The sequence below is a fragment of the Macrobrachium nipponense genome, chromosome 36, assembly GCF_015104395.2.
Source record: "Macrobrachium nipponense isolate FS-2020 chromosome 36, ASM1510439v2, whole genome shotgun sequence".
In the NCBI taxonomy this organism is placed as follows: Eukaryota; Metazoa; Arthropoda; class Malacostraca; order Decapoda; family Palaemonidae; genus Macrobrachium; species Macrobrachium nipponense.
Window position 1 is genome coordinate 43588104 of NC_087220.1, and position 20262 is coordinate 43608365.

Genomic DNA, 20262 nt, shown 5'->3' on the forward strand with positions numbered 1-20262 from the left:
TACTACTGTTTCCAGAGTCAAGCATCTTTCGCACTACGTTAACTATTACTTTTATTCAACAACAATGAGCCGCTCATTGGATTCAGTGGCCATCCTAAAATCTTAACCATCTTTTCATGTGTTTACCTGAGCGGTTAAGGATTAGACTACATTTTATAAAAGAATCAATATATATATATATATATATATATATATATATATATATATATATATATACACATATATATATATATGTGTGTGTGTGTGTGTGTGTGTGTGTTATTTCATGTCATTCTATAGAAAAACATCAATAATGCATGTATTTCTATTGAACATAATTTCGATCTCAGCCTTACTTTCTTAAATATGCATAGGAATCTCTAAATGTGTGGGTCATTACTATTGGTCAATTGTAATTCTAAAGAAAAAAGATATACTAATGTGATTGGTTGTGGTGTCCTGAGCATGATTTTACTAAACTAGTACCTATATTTGCTTTAGGTACCCATAAAATTGTATAAAATAATTTTCCTTTACACAGAAAAACCCACTGACCTCCCCATTCACGCTATGCAGCCATTTTCACCATAGAAATTAATATTTAGATTAAAAACTTTTCTTCTGAATACTGTATATTCAAATCAAACTGACAGACCTTCAGTGATTTCAATATGTAAAAGATATTTTCACAGTAAAATATCATTTTGCTGAAACTCTCAGCTACGACCCATGAATCTTTTAGTCACAGCCCGGTGGTGCCCTGTGTCATTGGCACCCATGGCTGACTTTAACCTTAAATGAAATAAAAACGACTGAGGCTAGAGGGCTGCAATTTGGTAGGCTTGATGATTAGAGGGTGGATGAACAACATACTAATTTGCAGCCCTCTAGCTTTCTTTTACAGAAAACTAAGAAGCAAACTCTTGGTTTCTCAGAGCGAGCAAGTGGCAGCACCGGACGAACGCCTCAAGTATATCAGTGGTTTCAGCGGAAGTGCTGGAAGAGCCATCGTCACCATGACCCAACAAGCTTTGTTTACCGATGGGAGGTACTTCTTGCAAGCCGAGGATGAACTCGATTGCAACTGGATACTTATGAAGGATGGGGAGGCGTTTGTGAGTAGAGTTTTACATCACAAATGTTAACAAAAAGGATCTATCCTAGATAGTGACCACCGAGGGTATTTAGTACAAACCCGTTGGGGATGACCATAAAAACATAAACAAAAGACTGTAAATATTAAAAAGATAATGTCCCCCAAGAAATATTAGTCCTAAATAACAACCCTGAAAATCCTTGGGGTCACTCTCTGGGAAAGATCCACGCAAAAGTTTCAAAAGCCAAAATCTTTCAAAACTCGGCGCTAACGACTTTGTGAAAGTTTTCCTTCTTATGACTTGAATATCATCCAATCATGACAAAGTTCTTATCTAACATGCACACTGCACAGTCTTATATTCTGAGTTCCTGTCTGCTTGCACACGTACATACACACACACACACACATCCATACACACATGTATGTGTAAAGTGTGGATGCAGGTAGGTACACATTTGCAAATGCTTGCTTATAATGTTATATCCACACACAGACTTGGTTAATAACGACACTTCACCCCATTGTCATCATTGTATACTATGAGAAAACATTGTAATACGTACTACAGTTACACAAAAACAAAAGCGCAACTGCATGATGTAATCTGGGAGTGATAGTCAACACATGACAGCTATATAAGACCTAATGAATAAATCCCCAAAATTCATTAACTTATCAGTATTAACTTATCAGTCTAGAGAAGACTTGCAATAGCTTCGATTGTAAAGAGCTACGCTTTACTGCTTCCATCCCACTGTACTGCATCAGATAACTAGAAAATTTCATTATTATTATTCCTATTTTTATTATTAAAATTAATAGCGGAATTTACAGAATTGGTTATATACAAAATTCTTTCACTTTTTCTCATAACTTGTTTTTCTGGCACACTGGTATTTCTAAAAAAAAAATACCAGTGTGCCAGAAAACCAAGTCATAAGAAGGATTGAGAGAATTTTGTATAAAACCAATTCTGTAAATTCTGCCATTAATTTTAATAAAACATGTTTGAAAGAAGGTCTGTTTCCAGCATAATAATGTAATTATTATATTATTATCCAAACTATGAGCACTATATCAATCCATCTAAAAATATCCCCAAGTTCTAATTCAGTTCATAAAAATCTACTGTACGTAGTACTTGTATCATTATAATGTTTGTGAACCCTGTATATGTTAACTGCACTTAAGAGATAGTGTGCAACGGACTGTGCACCTGTAAAGTTGAACGAGGTCCATAGGAAAAGGCAGATCCATCCAGAAAGGTAATAGTGATAAAGAGACTTTGTTAAACAGCTGAACATTTTACAGATGCCCAAAGGGAAGCTGACGTGCAGTGGAAAATTATTCTCTTTTTTTCCTTCCAAGTCGTAATTATGCATTTTCATTGCACGCGTAACCATTTTTATTTCATATCTGATGATTGTGGTTTCCTTTCACAGACGGACTCGAATGTCACAAAATAAAAATGAATTCTCTGACTGACATTTTTATCTCTTAGTTTTTGGGGAAATAGAAATAGCGATTGAACTGATGGGTTTTATATAAAGAGGTAGTGTGAGATATTTTAATTGAGATATTCATTTTTGTGAGTGATTTGTATTTCATGTTTTGGGACTTCCAATTCATGTTCCTTTTTTTCACGTTAGCTTTGTTGGGAAATGAAGACTATTTTTGTATCCAAGAGTTTGGTTTTAGCCTAGATCTAATAACTTGATTTAGCTACAGAGATGCCAGTTCATGATGGATGCTCATGGAAGGTCACGTTACCAGATGCTCTCTTTTTATTAGGCAAGTTCAATGAGTCCCTTGTAACATATATATCACACCATTTACATGATTTAAAGAGATTAAATAATTCCCTATTTTTTGGTATTTCTTGCCTCTTTTCTCACATTATCTCCACATGACCAAACCTCCTTACACTCTAATAAATCAAGACTAAATCTTGTGGACAGCCAAAATCAGTCTTTCCAAAACTGATACATCTTTCATCAAATAAAAATATTTTCAGAGATTATTACATTATGCCTCTTGAGCTTCATTAGTTTTTTTTTTTATTTATTTATTTCAGGACCCAAACGAACTAGAATGGTTAGGAATGACATTACTTCCACGTTCCAGAGTGGGTGCAGATCCGAAACTGATTGGTGCAGAAACTTGGCTGACCGTCAGTAACCTACTTCAGTGTAAGTTCATTTGTTTGTTACCCCTTATATTTCCTTCTTCTTCAAGCCTCCTGTGAAGACAAAAATATTATTAGTTTATCGACTTTGAAACCAACGAATCAATTGTATTAGCTTTAATATATTGAATTACAATACATGTCGCGAATTTTTCGGCGACTTTTGATACCGGCTTCGCCTGATCTTGTTGGCGTGTAGGCCTACCTGATGGGACAGCTCCCAGCCTTTACACGAGGGACAGATGAAAAAGGCAAACGAGGCTGTAGTTTTATTTTACAAAATAGAACCTACTCTCATGTCTACCCAATATTTACAGCTAAACCCTTACTCAACAGCAAATTTTCCGCCAACTTGGTAGGCCACAGTGAACACGGGACTTCGCGGTCAAAGGTAAAGCGAACTTTGGATCTTAATTCACTGACAAAAGAAGAAGAAAAAATCCCACATTCAAGTGGATCGAGATCACTTCAATTTTAAATTACCATAAACCTTACTTACTATTAATAGCAATGATAAGGATGGGGACTCACAATTACCGAACGGTGAACAATATCTTGGCGCGAAAACTCGGAGTGAATTCAGACACATCGTACCTCAGTCGCTTGCGGGAAGGACGTTTCCCGTTGCTCGAGACGCGTTTGTCCCTGACCAGTTGGTCATTTTTGTTGCATTCTAATTTCTTACTATGATTATGATTCTTCAATCTCATTACCAATTCCATCTTGTCAAATTATATTTAAGTGATATCGGTGACCTCACGTGGATTACTCAACAAAAGTTACAAAACATCTCAATGCAACACAGAACCACTGCGTTTTTTTGCAGCCAACTGGTTTTCGCGCAATTCTGCTGTGGATGCAAAGCAGACTCTAGTCGAGGAAAATGATGCACTCATTTTTCACGATAAAGCAATTCAATTATTCGTCAAATGTACCTCTCTGGGAATAAAAATAATAGATGCAACAGGCAAAGGATCTCTTACAACCAAGAAATTGAAAACAAAGCATAAAACAACCAATTTTCATTCTATTCTATATGCACTGCTTCAATCCAATCAGACAAGGAACTAACATCAAACCCATATAAACAAATCTGTGAAACTTAATGAGTGTTCCTGAACAGGCGATATTACCTTAACATCTAAGGGATTATTTATACAACATTGTAAATCCCTGAAACTGATTATCCCATGTACAGACCCAAGTGTGTATTCAAAGAGGATCATTTCAATTAAAGTTAATTTCTGTTTCTCTTTTAAGTTATTTACCATTGGTAAACCATCAAAATATTCAAGTTAACATTGCCATAACATCACATACAATTTATGTACTATGTCATGGCTTAAGACTGCACTGAGAGAGTAAACGAAGTTATTCAAGAACTTCAACCATTTTCTGATGTCATGTCTCATAGTTAAAACAGCACAATTTTTAAGAAGTAAATTGTACTTCCCTGACTATACAAACCTGAGGTTCTTTACATTAGGAATTGCTTTCAGCACATGCTGGAATACAGCCGTTAAATTCTTGAACAAGGTGGTTGGGCAGTAACTACTGTCTGGTCGGCGGGTAGGCCCGCCTACCCGGATGTAAACACTCCACTTTGCCTTTCAGCCCAGGTTCCAGATTGAAGGGTGGGGCGGGTGGCATGAGGTGGGCATCGATGTAAAGGACCTCAGGTTTGTATAGTTTGGAAAAATACAATTTACGTTTAAAATTTGTGATTTGTTCCTACACGATATACAAAACCTTCAGTCCTTTACATTAGGAACACTCGCCTAATTGGTGGAAGGAATGTGAGTGAGCCACTAGAACTGACTGGAGTTCAGCACACCTGGGCTATTTCTCGTGGCCATAAGAGCAAGGAGGAGTGCCCTGCCTCTGGCAACTTGATCGGAGTATATGAGCTGCATGATCAAGAGTCAGACTTCTGGACCTTTTCGAAACGAGTGAGGAATTGTAACTCTTTCGAAAAAGGGCTAGGAAGAATATTTAGAGTTGGAGGCATTAATGCATAGTTCTGGGAAGGGTTTGCATTATTGCCAGTCTCCTTCTTCCCCTTGCTAGAAGAAGGAGCAGGATTGCTTCTATGATTCTGATAACAAAATAACAAACACCGGAAGGAAACTCGATGTGCAAGCTTACTGCATCAAATGCCCAACCAGCAAGTGTAAGTTCGAGTCCTATCCTCAACCTGAAGGAAGAGGAGGAGAATGTGGAGAGGCCAGTCACTCTCGCATCCTTCTTACTTTTAGAACTGCACACCATGAAAAGTACTAAGCCACTGGCACTGCTCACTCGTTGAAACTGAGAGAGCGTACATTGGACATATCCAACTGCAGAGGAGTTTCTCACGATCTCATAGGACTTAGAGTAAGACTTGTCGTTAGACACCTCTGAATTGGAAGTCAGGACTCAGCAGGGGATATAGATATCGACACTCAATGAAGGGTGTTGTCACTAATTATTCGCTTTTGACTTACTTAGGTTCTAGCCTCGTGGTCTGGGCGATAACAAGGTCAGAAGGACTAGACCCTACAACTCGGTGGAGGGATTGAGGAAGCAACGTTTACAGTTTTAAACTTTTATTAAAAAAATAAACTATAATTACACTCAAAACATTGCCCCACATATTATGTACAAGTTAATTCCATGTGAAAACGTTACAGGAAACATTTAATAAGAAAACTCAGTGAATTAAGGTAGCATGTGGCTGTTGCAATTATATGTCCGTGAGGCGGACCAAGTGATAAGAAAATAAAAAATTCTGACACAAAATCCATCTGATCGGATAGTTCACCTTATGTTTGGCAATACAAACTCGAATTAGGCTTCATTATTCAAAGGATGCATGGGATATCCCGCAATAAACTTACACTATATCATGTTAATTGAATCAAAGTAATGACTCTGGCTGTGTGGGGAGAAGACCATCCGCCTTACCTTTAGCCTTTCTCTTCAGTACCTGGGAAGCGAATGCACGCTGTGAGTGGCGTTGCCCTCGAGCACAACTTTTGTGATGTCGTGGCGTAACAATTCTTGACGCTTGACGCTTTACTCTATTGCATCTGATCTTTATGCGTTAACTACAAGATATGGTAATTCGTATTAAGGTGGACGACGAACTCTAGTTTTACATGATGTGTTGTAAATTAAGTAAACTCGGGGGATTCCCCTGTAGACGAAGGTTTTTGCTAGTCGCTCTTCCTTTGTTTTTATCTTATATACATGATTAATTTTGTTTTATAAGTTATACAAAGGTTATAGCAGGTTATTTCACTTTCCTTCCCCGCACAGTTTCATAATGATTAGTTATGCTTTTCACATACCTGTGACATAAGTCATGTAGTCGCTTGCACTAGTCACTGATTCTTCTTCTACTCAAGTTAACCTGATGTTTGCAGCAGGTTCGTTGCAAAAAAGGGTATCCATCCCTTTTCGCAACATCCTCCACACCAGAAAAATTCTGGCCACAAGGCTGAGCATTCAGAAGGATCAGATGGTGGGAGGGAAACTCCAACAACTACAGCCGACTTGACTCCAATGTGATGAGCGCTCGCCGTTGGAGACAGGTCGGAACAAATACATCATATACATTTCAAATACACTTACATATAGGTGATCACCTTTCAATGGTACAATCTTACATTATGACATAAGCAACAACTTTAAACACACTTTGTCTGGCGCAGCCTGATCAGCAGACATGAGAACACTTACTCTAGTTACCCTTAAATATGTACAACTACACCGTTTTCTATCGTCCTTCAAATTCTTTCTGATGCAAACTCACCTTACATGGTCCCTCCTGTGATTCATACATGACTGCCATTTTCTATGTCTTACACATACTCGTGTTCTACCCACTCTTTCATCCATTTTCTTTGTATCACTGCCACTCTCCGTTTAGGATGCACAAACTGCACTTCCTCTTGGTCAACTCGCCCATCCTGAGGACAACTGCCTGAAGATACAATACTCGTGTCTCTTACGGGCCTGTTATTCGTATCATCTGCACCCTGTCTACCCTGAGCTTCTACCACGTACTCGCTTTCCCCGGACGTAACTCGCACTTCTCCTTCGATGCCATCGATGGTACTGCTCATGTCCCCTATACCGTCCGTCCCATCCTCGTTGTTTTCGACTGCTTCTGCCTCGTCCTGGGCTGCATCCTCATCGTTGTCTTCTTCCTGATCATCATCTTCGGCAGACGTAATTTCCAGAGGAACGAGGTGGCTGATGGCTCGCAGGGTTTCTGTGCCTTTGTACAGCACCTTGGCAGAATGGATGACCCTATCATCGTCATCAGGATAGACCTCCACAATCTTACCAATGGGTCATGCAGCCCTCTTACACTGTTCGATTTTCACAAGCACGACGTCTCCCAGGCGAAGATAGTCCTTTTCCCGGGTTGAGAGTCATGTCTGGAGTGTAGAGCGGAAAGATATTCTCTCTTCCAGCGCTCGCAAAACGCCTTCAGAGTATCCTCTCACCCATCCCCAGTGTACATGAGTGGTTGATTATTGACCACAGCTTCAGCCTCCTTCACTAACGTCCGGACGTGCTCCTTCGGAAATGACTTCTTCTGGAAGGCTACCTCGAGCATGCGTTTCACTACTCCTATTAACCTCTCGAAGAAGCCTCCCTTCCATGGTGCTCAGGGCGTCTGGAAATGCCACTGAATGCCATTCCTCCTCAGAAACTCCTGGACGTCGTCCTCTTCATACAATCCTTGCAAGTGACTGGCCGATCTCAACGTCTGGTGGTTGTCCAAGACGATGAGTGAAGGAGCGCCATGGGTCGCGCTGAATCGTTGCAGAGCCAGGATGAAATTAACGGCTTCCAGATTGCCACAAAACTCCAGGTATACTGCCCTGATGGTCATACAGGTGATGAGCAGGATGTGTCCTGCACCCTCTGTGGTGTGGATGGGACCCGTGTGGTCCACTCCGGCGTATTCGAATGGGCGACTCAGGTTCACTCTTACTTTGGGTAGTGGAGGCGGTGGTGGCTGTGTTAGTAGGGGCTTGAAGGCGATTATGCAGGCTCTACACTGTCCCATGACTTGTTTCGCCCTGACCTTCAGTCCAGGCGACCAACAGTCCTGACAGAAAAGACCCATGAATTCATTGACACCCCAATGCATATTACAGCGAAGCAAATAAGTTAAGTATGTCCTAACTAAGGTGCCATAGGCAGGCAATAGAACAAGTGACTTTCTACAACGGTTCTCATCAAGAATTCTAGTTTGTGTACACGATTCCATCTATTAGACATAGATTTAATTGGTTAGCAAAATTGATCACATCTCTAGCAACTCTTAACGTTAGTTTCTATATAAGCACAGGTACTGGCCAAATATTTTCTCTGATCCAATCTTACTAACATTAAGAAAGGAGACTTATGTAAATTCAGAAATTTGAGTAGCAAATTTCTCAACAAAACAGGAAACTCTACTCCCCATTCCATGATTTCCCACGCCTTGCTGGGTTCTACCATAGCAACTTCTTCCGTCATCTCACGGAGGGCCGTGGCAACAGTCACAGTCACAGGCTCTGACACACAGACATCTTCTGACAGTTTTGGCTCTCCAACACAATGCAGAAAGGGGAGCCACTCAGCCACAACTAGTTCTGTTTCAGTTCTCTCAAGGTGGCTCCTCTCAACAGGATATCAGCTGGGTTCTGACGGGTTGGCACGTACTTCAAGGCCACATTGTTATTCTGTAGGGTAATGAGAATCTCCCCTACCCAATTGTTGATGAATACATTCTTGTTATCCCTATTGCTATTCACCCAAGCGATTACCACTCTGCTATCCGTCCACAAGGTGACAGTTGACGGATCTATCAGTGATTTCAGATGTTTAGCCAATCTACATCCCAACAACAAGGCCAACAATTCCAACTTAGGGATTGTTAATTTTAACATCTTATGGGGGGGTAACCCGCATTTTGCTCGTTAGAAGAGTGGTCTTTCCGTTCCCTTGTCTCACGTACGCAACAGCTCCATGGGCCTTACTCGATGCATCAAAAAATACATGCAACTCCAAACCCTTCAAGCCTACAGATCTCTTAATTCCCAGATCACTTACGGACTTGAACTCCTGTAACAATTTACTGACTTCTTGGGCCTTAGCATCATCTAGCAAGCCTATAAGGGGTAGAAATTTTCGACACTAGAAGTGAGAGTATCCTGCATTTCGTAGGTACCCACCCTTCCCTCATCTCTTGGATCCCCCGACTCCCCTTCACATGGATCTTATCCTCATCCCTGTTCCATTCCACCCCCAACACACTCACACACACAGGTCAATCCCAACTCATTCTCTCGTCCAATTCTCTAACATTACTGGCCCAGCCAGTCAAGAACATGTTGGCTCATTCTAAGAGTTCTCTCATGCACTTGTGTTCCTGCATCAGCAATTGCGTTTCATTGAAAGTTTGGATATAGATATCTACATAAAATTGACAAAGCAAGTCCAGAAATACTTCCCTCTGCAAATGAGTCAGAAGGACTTGTTGCAGGAGGAAGGGACTCACAGTGACACCAAATACCACAACCCAAAAGGTGACGGTAACTGTGCGATTAGGCACCTCACACCAGAGGAATCGTGCGTACTTGGCATCTCATGTATCTAACAATATGCGATGGAACACTTTGTTAATATCTGCAATTAGGGCATATCGACAAAATATAAACTTCACTAACAAGTTATACAATGCCTCTACCAAGTTGGGGCCAGATAGAAGGCAATCATTTAATGACAGTCTTCCTTGGACTTCGTTGGTGCATTGAACACAATGTGTAAGGGGGTGGTACGGCTCTCCTTTTTAACCCCAAAGTGAGGCATGTAATATCCTTCAATTTTGGGGGCTCCTAACCTCTCGATGAATCCCACTTCTAAGTAAGATTGTAATACCCTTTCGTAATCAGCGCAGTACTGGGGTTCCCAGTCAAATTTTACATGGAGTGATTCTAACTGGGCCAGGGCATTTCGATAATTTACGTCTGGTCTAACCTCAGGTTTAAAAGGGAGACTCACTTGATAGCCATGTTCAGTATGGACAACACCCTGGCTTACCTTCGCAATGGCATCTATTTCTTGAACCGTATACTGCTCTGAAGGAGCGATCCCGATTTGGTCTAGTCTCCACCATTCGTCGACGTCTGTTTCTGGTGTTGCTATCCTACGCGCACGCAGTGTGTGTGTGGTTCTTTGCTAGCACCTTCAAGTGCCCACTGTAGAACTTTTCCGAATGGCGACATTCCCCCATGAGTTATGAAAAGGTTGATCCCATCGATTCACTATGACCCAAGGATGAAGTAGCTAAAATAATCGGTTCCTACGTGTACATCTACTCCTTTTACTTTATCATGTCGTGTCTCTTCATCAGCAATGTGATAACCTTTACTACTAACTTTGTGCGAATCACTCGTTTTCCCATTTCGATCTTGCGCGCCACCACATCAAATTGTCCCTCGATTTCCGCAGAGCCAAAGGGAGCTAGGTTTAATGCTACTCGACCTACGATGGAGAGATTTAATCTCTTGGCTAAGGAAGCTCATATGAAGCTGCGCTGGCTCCCGGTGTCAAGGAACAATTGGATGCGGTTGGTTTGTTCGTGCACGAGTAATGCAGCAGTGGCTGTTGGCAACAACGAACAAGGTAGTTCTAATGAGGGACTTTTCAATATTACCTTAGCATTTACACATGGCTTCAATTCTTTCTCTTTGGTGTTTGGGTAGTTAGCACTCTTCTGGCTACCTTTTGGAGTTACAGTCTTCACTGGGCAAGAAGTTACATGCAATGCACTAGGAACATTATGAGAGGGGGAAACAGAGGGTGAAGTTGAGATCTTGGAGGGGGTACCTGTTATCACAAATTAAATTATGGCGCTTAGCACCACACAACTTACATGAATTCTTACTTTGGCACTGTTCACTTCTGTGCCCTAAATTTAGACAATTGAAGCACCTTCTTGTGCGGATCAACTGACGACGTCTCGTAGCTATATCTAGCTGTCTGTTGCACTCGCGTGCTGAATGGCTGTTGTTACAAAACAGACATGCTTTAACTTTAGGTTTTAGGTTTGCGTTCATTTCAGGTTTCACACTGAGTTTTAGGGACTCACCCTTTTGAAGCGCATCATCCTCGAGCATACGAATGATGAAATCAATGGCATTGAAGAACTCATCAAGATCATAGTCGCACTTGCGCAAGTGCTCCACGACTTTACTGTGTACTTTACCCTCAGATAATTTTTTATTTATTAGACTCATATCATACTATGACCGATATCATCCTTGCTCAAATGTTTAATCTGTTCGATCAAAATATGTCAATTCGAAAAGGAGTTTCTTAAGTTTCATGGGGTTTAATGAAGGTACAAAGATATTGGCTAATCGCCGATGCAATATGACAAGTGTTTCATGTTCATTCCCGTACAGTTTATCAAGCAGATCTAGTGCAATTTGATAGTTAACCGCAGTTACTCTCAGAGATTTGACAACTCTGAGCAGATCCCTTCCCAAGGTACCAAGCAAGTATGTGAACTTGGTCACATCGTCCAAGTCACTTCTGCGATTAACATGAATTTCAAACAATTCTTTATATGAAGCGTATTCGCTCACTTCTCCCTCGAACGTAGCGAGGGGCAATGGTTTCAGCTTTGGCAAACTGACGCTTTTAGTGGGAATGCTTAGCGTATCAATCCGGTGCAGTGACAACGAAACTACTTTTGTTGCTTCATTCAACAGCTGGCGTAGCCTAGCCTCTATCCCGGATTCTAATTTAGCAACATTTGACATATACAGCGAACGAAGCTGCTTCTCATCTCCACAAATATTGTCGACCAGATTCTGGTATATAGCCGCAGTACACATTTCTATTAGCTCGCGTTGAGCTTCTAAGATACTGTGGCAACTGCCAGGATGATTTTCTATTACAAGGGGTTAAAAAAGAAACAAAGAGCGATTTTATGTTACTAAGAGGGGGGAAGGTTAATACAAGATTGTAGCAACTACGGACTCCTACTTGGCTTGACGGTCACGCTCTCCTCTTATCAGCCTCATCAAGCGGTTGAGGAACACGGCCTTTATTGGACTTGTAAAATGAACACCATCAGATTTCTTGCCCGACTTATAAGCCTCTGTGTTCATGCAAAGACAGTACTTTCTTTGATAGGCATTGAAATTTCGTACTTTCGCTTTATAGTCTTCTGGGGTTATATGGAAATGATTTCCACTCGAGTATTCTCTTAACTCTGCATCACAGATTGCGATTACTTTAGTCCGGCTCCTCAATCACTCTATGAGCACTTTCAGGCTGTCCCAGACGGCTTTAGGAGCCTTTTCAGCCAGGTCGTTACCACCTAGATAGATCACCACCAAGTCATACTGATTCTGCCAGAATTGCAAACTTTCACCATTGAATTGGGCAATAAGACCCCCTGGTTTACGGTAAATTTCTATATCTACGTCACTACATTGTGGCAGATTCGGCGGTAACTGGGAGTATCCTATCAGGGCTACCTTAAACATCATTGCCTACTCAATGCCTTCCGAGCAGCAGAGTCCTTGTTATCCGGTTAATTGAGCAGAGTCCTTGTTATCCGGTTAATTGAAGTACCAAATGTCACAAATTATTTGCTTTTGACTTACTTAGGTTCTACCAGTGGTCTGGGCGATAACAAGGTCTGAAGGACTAGACTCTACAACTAGGTGGAGGGATTGAGGAAGCAATGTTTACAGTTTTACATTCTTATCAAAAAAATAACCTATGAAAACTCAATGAATTAAGGTAGCACGTGGCTGTTGCAATTCTATGTCCGTGAGGCGGACCAAGTGATAAGAAAATCAAGAAATCTGACACAAAATCCATATAATCGGATACTTCACTTTATGTTTGGCAATACAAACTCGGATTAGGCTTCATTATTCAAAGGATGCGTGGGATATCCCGTGATAAACTTACACTATATCATGTTAATTGAATTAAAGTAACGACTCTGGCTGTGTGGGGAGGAGAAGACCATCCGCCTTACCTTTATCCTTTCTCTTCAGTACCTGGGAAGCGAATGCACGCTGTGAGTGGCGTTGCCCTTGAGCACAACTTTTGTGATGCCATGGTGTAACAATTCTTGATGCTTAACACTTTATTGCGTTTCACCTTTATGTGTTAACTTCAAGATATAGTAATTCGTATTAAGGTGGACGATACACTCTAGTCTTACATGATGTGCTGTAACTTAAGTAAACTCGAGGGATTTCCCCATAGACGAAGGTTTTCACTAGGCGCTCTTCCTTTGTTTTTATCTGATATACATGATTAATTTTGTTTCAGAGTTTTATAAGATATATAAAGTTTATAACAGGTTATTTCACTTTCCTTCCCCACACAGTTTCATAATGGTTAGTTATGCTTTTCACATACCCGTGACATGAGTCACGTAGTCGCTTGCACTCGTTATTGATTCTTCTTCTTACTCAAGTTAGCCTGACGTTTGCGGCAGGTTTGTCGCAAAAAGGGGGATCCGTCCCTTTTCACAACACGACAGGAAAAAGTAATGACTTATCTGGATCAACCAATAGAAAGTCCAAAGTAGAGGAGATCATGAAGGATTTGGACTTATCAGCAAATACAGAATGATTGTGCATCCGAGATGGAGTCCCGACATGACAACTGCCTTTTAAAGGGTGATGTTGAGAAAGAACCATACAAATCATCTGAAAGCCAAATGCCTTCTAGAGACCAAGGTCCCTGTGATGCAAGACAGAGAAGTTTCCCATCATTAGTTGAATCTCAACTAAGGAGAAACAATACTACTTTGTGAATGTCTAAGGTGAATGTGGACCTGAGTCTTCACAGTTGAATCAGAGAGAAGTGAACCTTACATAGGAGCAACGTCACTCTATGCTTCATCATTGGCTGGGCATATACCGCCATTTTGTAAATAGACACTAGCGCCTCTAGTAGCTGGGTGCACTAGGCAGCATGAAAATCATGACGCTTGTATGGACGGCTGCAGAAAAAATGCAATAGCGGCCTTATTTCTGTATGGAATTCGAAAATAAAAAATCTATCATGATCAGAAAAGTCAGCCACATTTTAACACTTAGTCAGATCTTTCACCTTAAATTCTCAATCTTTACATGTACACAGGCACATGTATAAATTCTCAATTATTTTAATAGATGGGCAAAATATAAGACAACAATCCCCCTCCCCCCGTATATATATATATATATATATATATATATATACTATATATATATATATATCATATATCTATCTGTGGTGTGTTATAGATATGTTATTTAGGGTATATAATATCACTCTATATAATATATATATATATATAGATAGGGCAAAATATAAGCACAGCAACTATATATATATATATATATATATATATATATATATATATATATATAGATATATATATATATATATACATATATATATATGTAGTAGTAGATATAGATATATATGTATAATATATATATATATATATATATATATATATATATATATATATATATATATACATACAAGCTGTCACTATAACAGTTAAATATTTGCTTCAGGTCAAAAGGATTTACTTGTGCATTAAAACCTGTGCTTTCCTGTTTTGCTTAGATTTCTTATCAAATAGGTTTCTAGTTTGAAACATGAGGCAGTAATGCAACCTACATGTCAAGTATTTTCTGATCAGAACCGATAGGCCGAACAAAATGATCCTTGAGACTTTTTTGTGTGATAGCTTTCACATGCCAACAGAGCAGAAGCCATTATAGTCACACCCAACTACTATGAGGCGCCACTGGTTCAATTATAAAATGGCAGCACCTGGAGTGATGTATGTATGTATGGCTCTGAGTAAACTCTCACTATTTTGATAATTGAAAAAGTCCCGTCGATGACACCAACCGGTGAAGGGGGCACTAATCCCTGGTGTTTTACAGAGGTTGGAAAAAGTTATTCCGCTATGTCATTGCTGCTCGGTGAGAAGTCAGTGCTTGCAATGAAGGTGAAGAGTCTTTCAGTAATGAAAACACAGGGACTGTAATGCCTGAAGAACCACTTCTTGTGGGTTGGATCAGGGAGGAACTTTTCTATCTACTCTGGAAGCAGAGCTAGTCAGGCGGGTAACAGGCAAAGTCTTCCGTTATTCATTTACAATTCATTCTGCATCATCGCAGTGGCCGATGGGGCAGGTGCAATGGAACAGAAGACTACAAACTTCTGTTATACCATGAGGCAAACAGAAAGATGAAAATGAGTCTAATGAGATATATCTCTGTCTGAAAATCCTTGCAACAGCAAATGTGGAGCACAAGACATGGGCCTCATACGAGAATTCCTAGCCAACCAAGGACCTAAGTCTGTGATGGCCGGGCAGAGAGATTCAGATTGGTAGTTGATCCTCGACAGAAGAGAAACAATACTAAGACAAGCAGAATCTCAGAGAGAAGGCAGTTGGAATGCATTCGGCTTAGAACCACGAGTGCAAAAACGATACACCCGAGCATCTGCATTTTAACCAAAATGGGAGGGAAAGAAACCCTACTGTTCGGTGATAATGCAAATGTGGTGTTGTTGGCAAACAATACCACTATTCATCTCAAAATCCAAACTGGAAACTCTTGGAAGGCCCAAAAGGCTGTCCTGAGTTTCAGGTTAATTAAGAGAGGGTACTATTCGTCTCGGTCACATACCAGAAGAATTAACTTACAGAAATGCGCTCATTACTCGGAAGGTGCAATTGATAACAGATGCATGTCGCAAGGAGAACAAACTACTATATTCATAGGTTCCTGTAAATCACGCTCCAGCCTAATTCTTCTTCATTAGAGAGACAAGAATAAGGACTGGAAGCAGACCTTCTTCTCTAATGAAGAGAGCAAAGGTCAAGTTGTCCTGAAGGGAGACTTCTACGGTGATAATGGGACACCGAAGACAACTAATTCAAGCCGAATTGGTTGTTCCTAAAACAGTAGCACTGGAAAGGCTTTCAAACTTCTCAGTGCTATCCATCATGAACATATTGACGTGTGTTCAGTAATATCCTAAGATTGAACCAAAAGCTGTCTCTCGGATTCGAACTCTGGGGAGTAAACTCCATGGAGTTCCTCTTACTCCCTTGTTCATCCCAGTGTAACCCAGGAAGTAGAGGAAAAAAAAGAAAGGATTGACTGTTCTTGTCCACTCTTCTCTGAACTTGTAGTGTTCTCACTCTGTCAACGAAGCGATCATTTCCTACAACTGTTTCGTTCGCATGAATGCGAGCAAAAGTTGAGCGGAGTTAAATGCAGTAAAATGCCTTGTCCCTAAGGACAGTGACATCGATCTTGGCACCTGAAGAATAGCCATTCCTGGCTTTCACAGGTGGGTCGGAGCCACCAACACAGCTTGGTCCCTTATCTCACCCTGCGCCACTGTCGTGACAGAGAGAAGACTACCCATCACTGACTGTGGGTGTACAACCACACTCAGAGAGACTCGTGCACGAGTACCCGACACAGTCCTGGTTCCATGAGCAGCACCCTTGGAACCAGAGACAGGAGAACGATCCTGGATCCGAACTCTGGTGCTCCTGAGACACTATGTTTTGGGGATAGTGTCCTGGTTTCCACTCCGGAATGAGCAGGTGAGCCAAAGAGACAGCCAACTGATTCCTCCCTAAGGAAAGGATACAGACCCTTAGAAATCTCGAGGTAGACTTCTTAAGGGGCAGAGAAACTATCTTCCTCCTCTTAGGCTGTGGAAGCCTTCAAAGAGGGAGCTGAGTAGGCATTGGATGACAAAGACAATGACCTCTGTGATAACTTACTGCAACACAGGAAGGGAGGGTTTTATGTCATGGCAAGGGACTGCACTAATCAAGAGCTGAGAGTTTGTTCATCAGTGCTCGGCTCTGCAGAGCTGGCTGGCCGAGCTGAGTCGAGTGAGCTGAGCAGATCACCACTACATAATTATGAGTGATAATCATCAGCAAAGAACTATCACTTCTTCCCAATTAACTGTCCTTCTTTGGCCGAAGCTCCAAGAAGAATAACGAGGGATTCTGTGTCTACTGTCTTACATGTACAGACCCTAAGTTCCAAGACATGTGGACTGTACTTGACCATTCACCTAGGTGTTGCATGCAGTACCAAGCTCAGCCTAACTCCAAACCAGACTGAAGAACATGCTCATCTGTATTGGTAAAGACTCGTTTCACTATCCAAGCACTTGTGATAGCGAGTGCTAGAATTTGTAAGAATTCCCACGCTCAGCAAGAAAACCAGACTCTTGCAAGACAATAATCAGGCGAGTCTTGTCTCGCCCTGGTGCTTGGTAACATGATGAAGCCAAACACTCGGCAAGTGCCAGCAAAACCAAAGGATCCAGGCACTTGGCGAGACTTCTGATTATTGTAATAATTATCAGGAATACCCGTTACCTCAGTGTTTGGAAATAAGAGAAAACTAAATCACTTTGAGATCGCCAGAAATTCCAAGGAATTTAATTGCTTAGCGAGACTCACAATGTTTGTAATAATAATTATCGGGGATTTCCATCCCGCCCTAGTGTTTGGAAATTACAGAAAACCATAATACTGAGAATACCAGAAATTCCAAGGAATTCAAGCATTCAGCAAGATTCCCAAGTATTGCAATAACAATTATCAGGAATTTTCCTCTTGCCCGAGTGTTTGCAGATCATAGAAGACCGCAACACTTGGAGAGTGCTAGAAATTCCAAAGATTTAAGCGGCTCGTGAGACCCCGAATTTCATCAATCATCAGGGAGCGGCCCTCCTCAACTCCTGTAGAAAGCACTCGAGGCTCCCAAAACGCAAGAACCCATAGGAGACTGCAAACTGAAATCTGTTGAAGGGACAAAAACAGCCAGGGAGAACATAGTTTCCAGGTGTTCCAATCCTGAAAATCTAAACGCTAGATGTCGAGATGGTGAGAGGTCTCTCCATCATTGACAGAAGATCCATCCTCAACGATGTAGACATACATCCGGTGGGACCCTAAGATCCTTCCATGAACACTTTCTGCCATTGCTGAATCCTGCGGACAGCACTCTGCAGGGTCCCTCCTATTTACCTCACCCCTCCCGGTGTAGCCATAGGATGTAGAGGGAAAAGGTGAGGAAGACTGGGTGCTCTCGCTGGCCTTTCTAGCAGAACTAGCAGGAGAAGCGAGTCGCGGGCCCATCAACCTGCGGTGATGGCTGCAACATGAGTCTAGGAGAGTGTTCACACCCTGGAGAAACACTTTCCTGAGGAGGGTTACAAAACTCTCACATGCACCTGACTGGTGAGGCCCATGACCGTCCTTCAATGTGTCCCAGCCCTTGTTGAGGCCAAAACCTCTCAAGAGGAGTGAATGGGGGACCCCCTACTGGTCTCATCATGTGCATGGTCCCACGTGACCGTCATGTCAACCCTGGGTACTGACCAATCACCGGCAAGGCGTGAGTCACCTGAGCAACTCACTCCTTTCTTCCACTCCGTGCCAGAGTTGTGACTCACCATTATCGACTTCAGATGCACACCGATCCATAGATTTACATGCTCTCGGGGAATCTTGCAAACAAGCGCCCAACACAGAACTAGCCTTAAGGTCAAAACCAAAGTTAGCGTTTCTAAGGCTTCCAATGTGCTGTGGCGGGATCACAAGCTAAAACTGGTGATAGGTGGTGATGTCTTGCATTAGAAGACGAAAGATTGCAGGATGGGAGAAATATCATCCTGAGTCGTAGATTTGTTTATTCCAAACAGCAAAAGGTAAATATGTACAGAGGCTCTGCAGGGCGTGCAGTTCGCGCCAAGAGAAGCAAGAAGAATAGTCATGCGCATGTGCGGGGTTCATGATACAGGGCGACACATGCGGATGCGTTCACAATAAGTGATTTTATTAAATACATGGAAATTAATCGTACAGCAATTGCATAGTAAAATATACATTATTCCACACCTCCCCTTCCCCTTTTGCGTTCAAAGAGGTATTTTGAGCGTACTAAACAAATTACATGTAGATATGTACATTATGTAGGCCTATTCAATCTTGGGGACCTGCGAGGGGTTTTGGAGGGAATTGATGACTTTTCCATGTCTGGGCTAGGGACCACAGGGAGATCAGAGTTGGGAACTTGACTGGGGCTGGGCAGTGGATATAGGAAGCGACGGTTCCGACGTAACACTCGACCACTTGGGAGACGGATCTCGTACTCGCGTGATCTTGCACCACCCATGACAATCCCAACTGTGTCCCATCGGTGGGATGTTGGGTCCTGGAGGCGGACATGTTGGCCCACATTAAGCCTGGGCAGGGGGCGGGCGTGGGTGTCATAGTTGCGCTGCACCTGAGCAGCTCTGGCAGCGGCTCGGCGGTTGCAGTCATGGGCCTTTTCCTGCCAATCTTCTGTGAATGACTGAGGATGGGCAGGCACACATGTACGGAGAGGGTGACCATACAGTACCTGGGCAGGAGAGCGACCAGACTGGTTGGGTGTGTTTCTTAACTCAAGGAGACCACGATCGAAATCCTCGCAGTCGATGTTTCCTGTGGGGTCCGTTTTGAGGATCAAGTGCTTGACAGCCTTGACAGCGGCCTCAGCGTGTCCATTAGACTGTGGGTAATGTGGCGACGAGGTGATGTGGTGTACACCCCAACGTTCTGTGAAGTCGGCAAATTCTTTGCTGGTAAACTGAGGTCCTCCATCGGTGCGCAGGCGTAAGGGAACACCCACATCTCTGAAGTAGCGGCAGAAGTGCCGTATGGTCGAGGAGGCAGTAGTCACCCTTGCAAGGGACAACCACAGGCCAGCCAGGGAGGCGGTCGGCGACTACAAGAAAGGACTTCCCAGCTACCTGGAAGAAGTCCGCCGATACCGACTCAAAGGGCCTGGATGGATGGTCGTCGTTGTGGAGAGGCTCCCGTTGTTGGCTGGGATACAGGACTTGGCACGGCTCGCAGGCAGCGACGGTGTTGGCGATGTCC

The 20262-nt window shown here is 42.1% G+C and overlaps 1 protein-coding gene across 3 annotated transcripts in view; it reads left to right on the forward strand.

The window, feature by feature from the left end:
- The window catches only part of LOC135203586 (xaa-Pro aminopeptidase 1-like), a 108449-nt gene that overhangs the window by 21017 nt on the left and 67170 nt on the right, over positions 1-20262 (forward strand). For all 3 annotated transcript variants that reach the window (XM_064233362.1, XM_064233358.1, XM_064233361.1), the window contains exons 4-5: positions 915-1094; positions 3153-3267. In XM_064233362.1, the coding sequence (XP_064089432.1) occupies positions 915-1094; positions 3153-3267 (295 nt within the window). The remainder of the gene's footprint in view (positions 1-914; positions 1095-3152; positions 3268-20262) is intronic.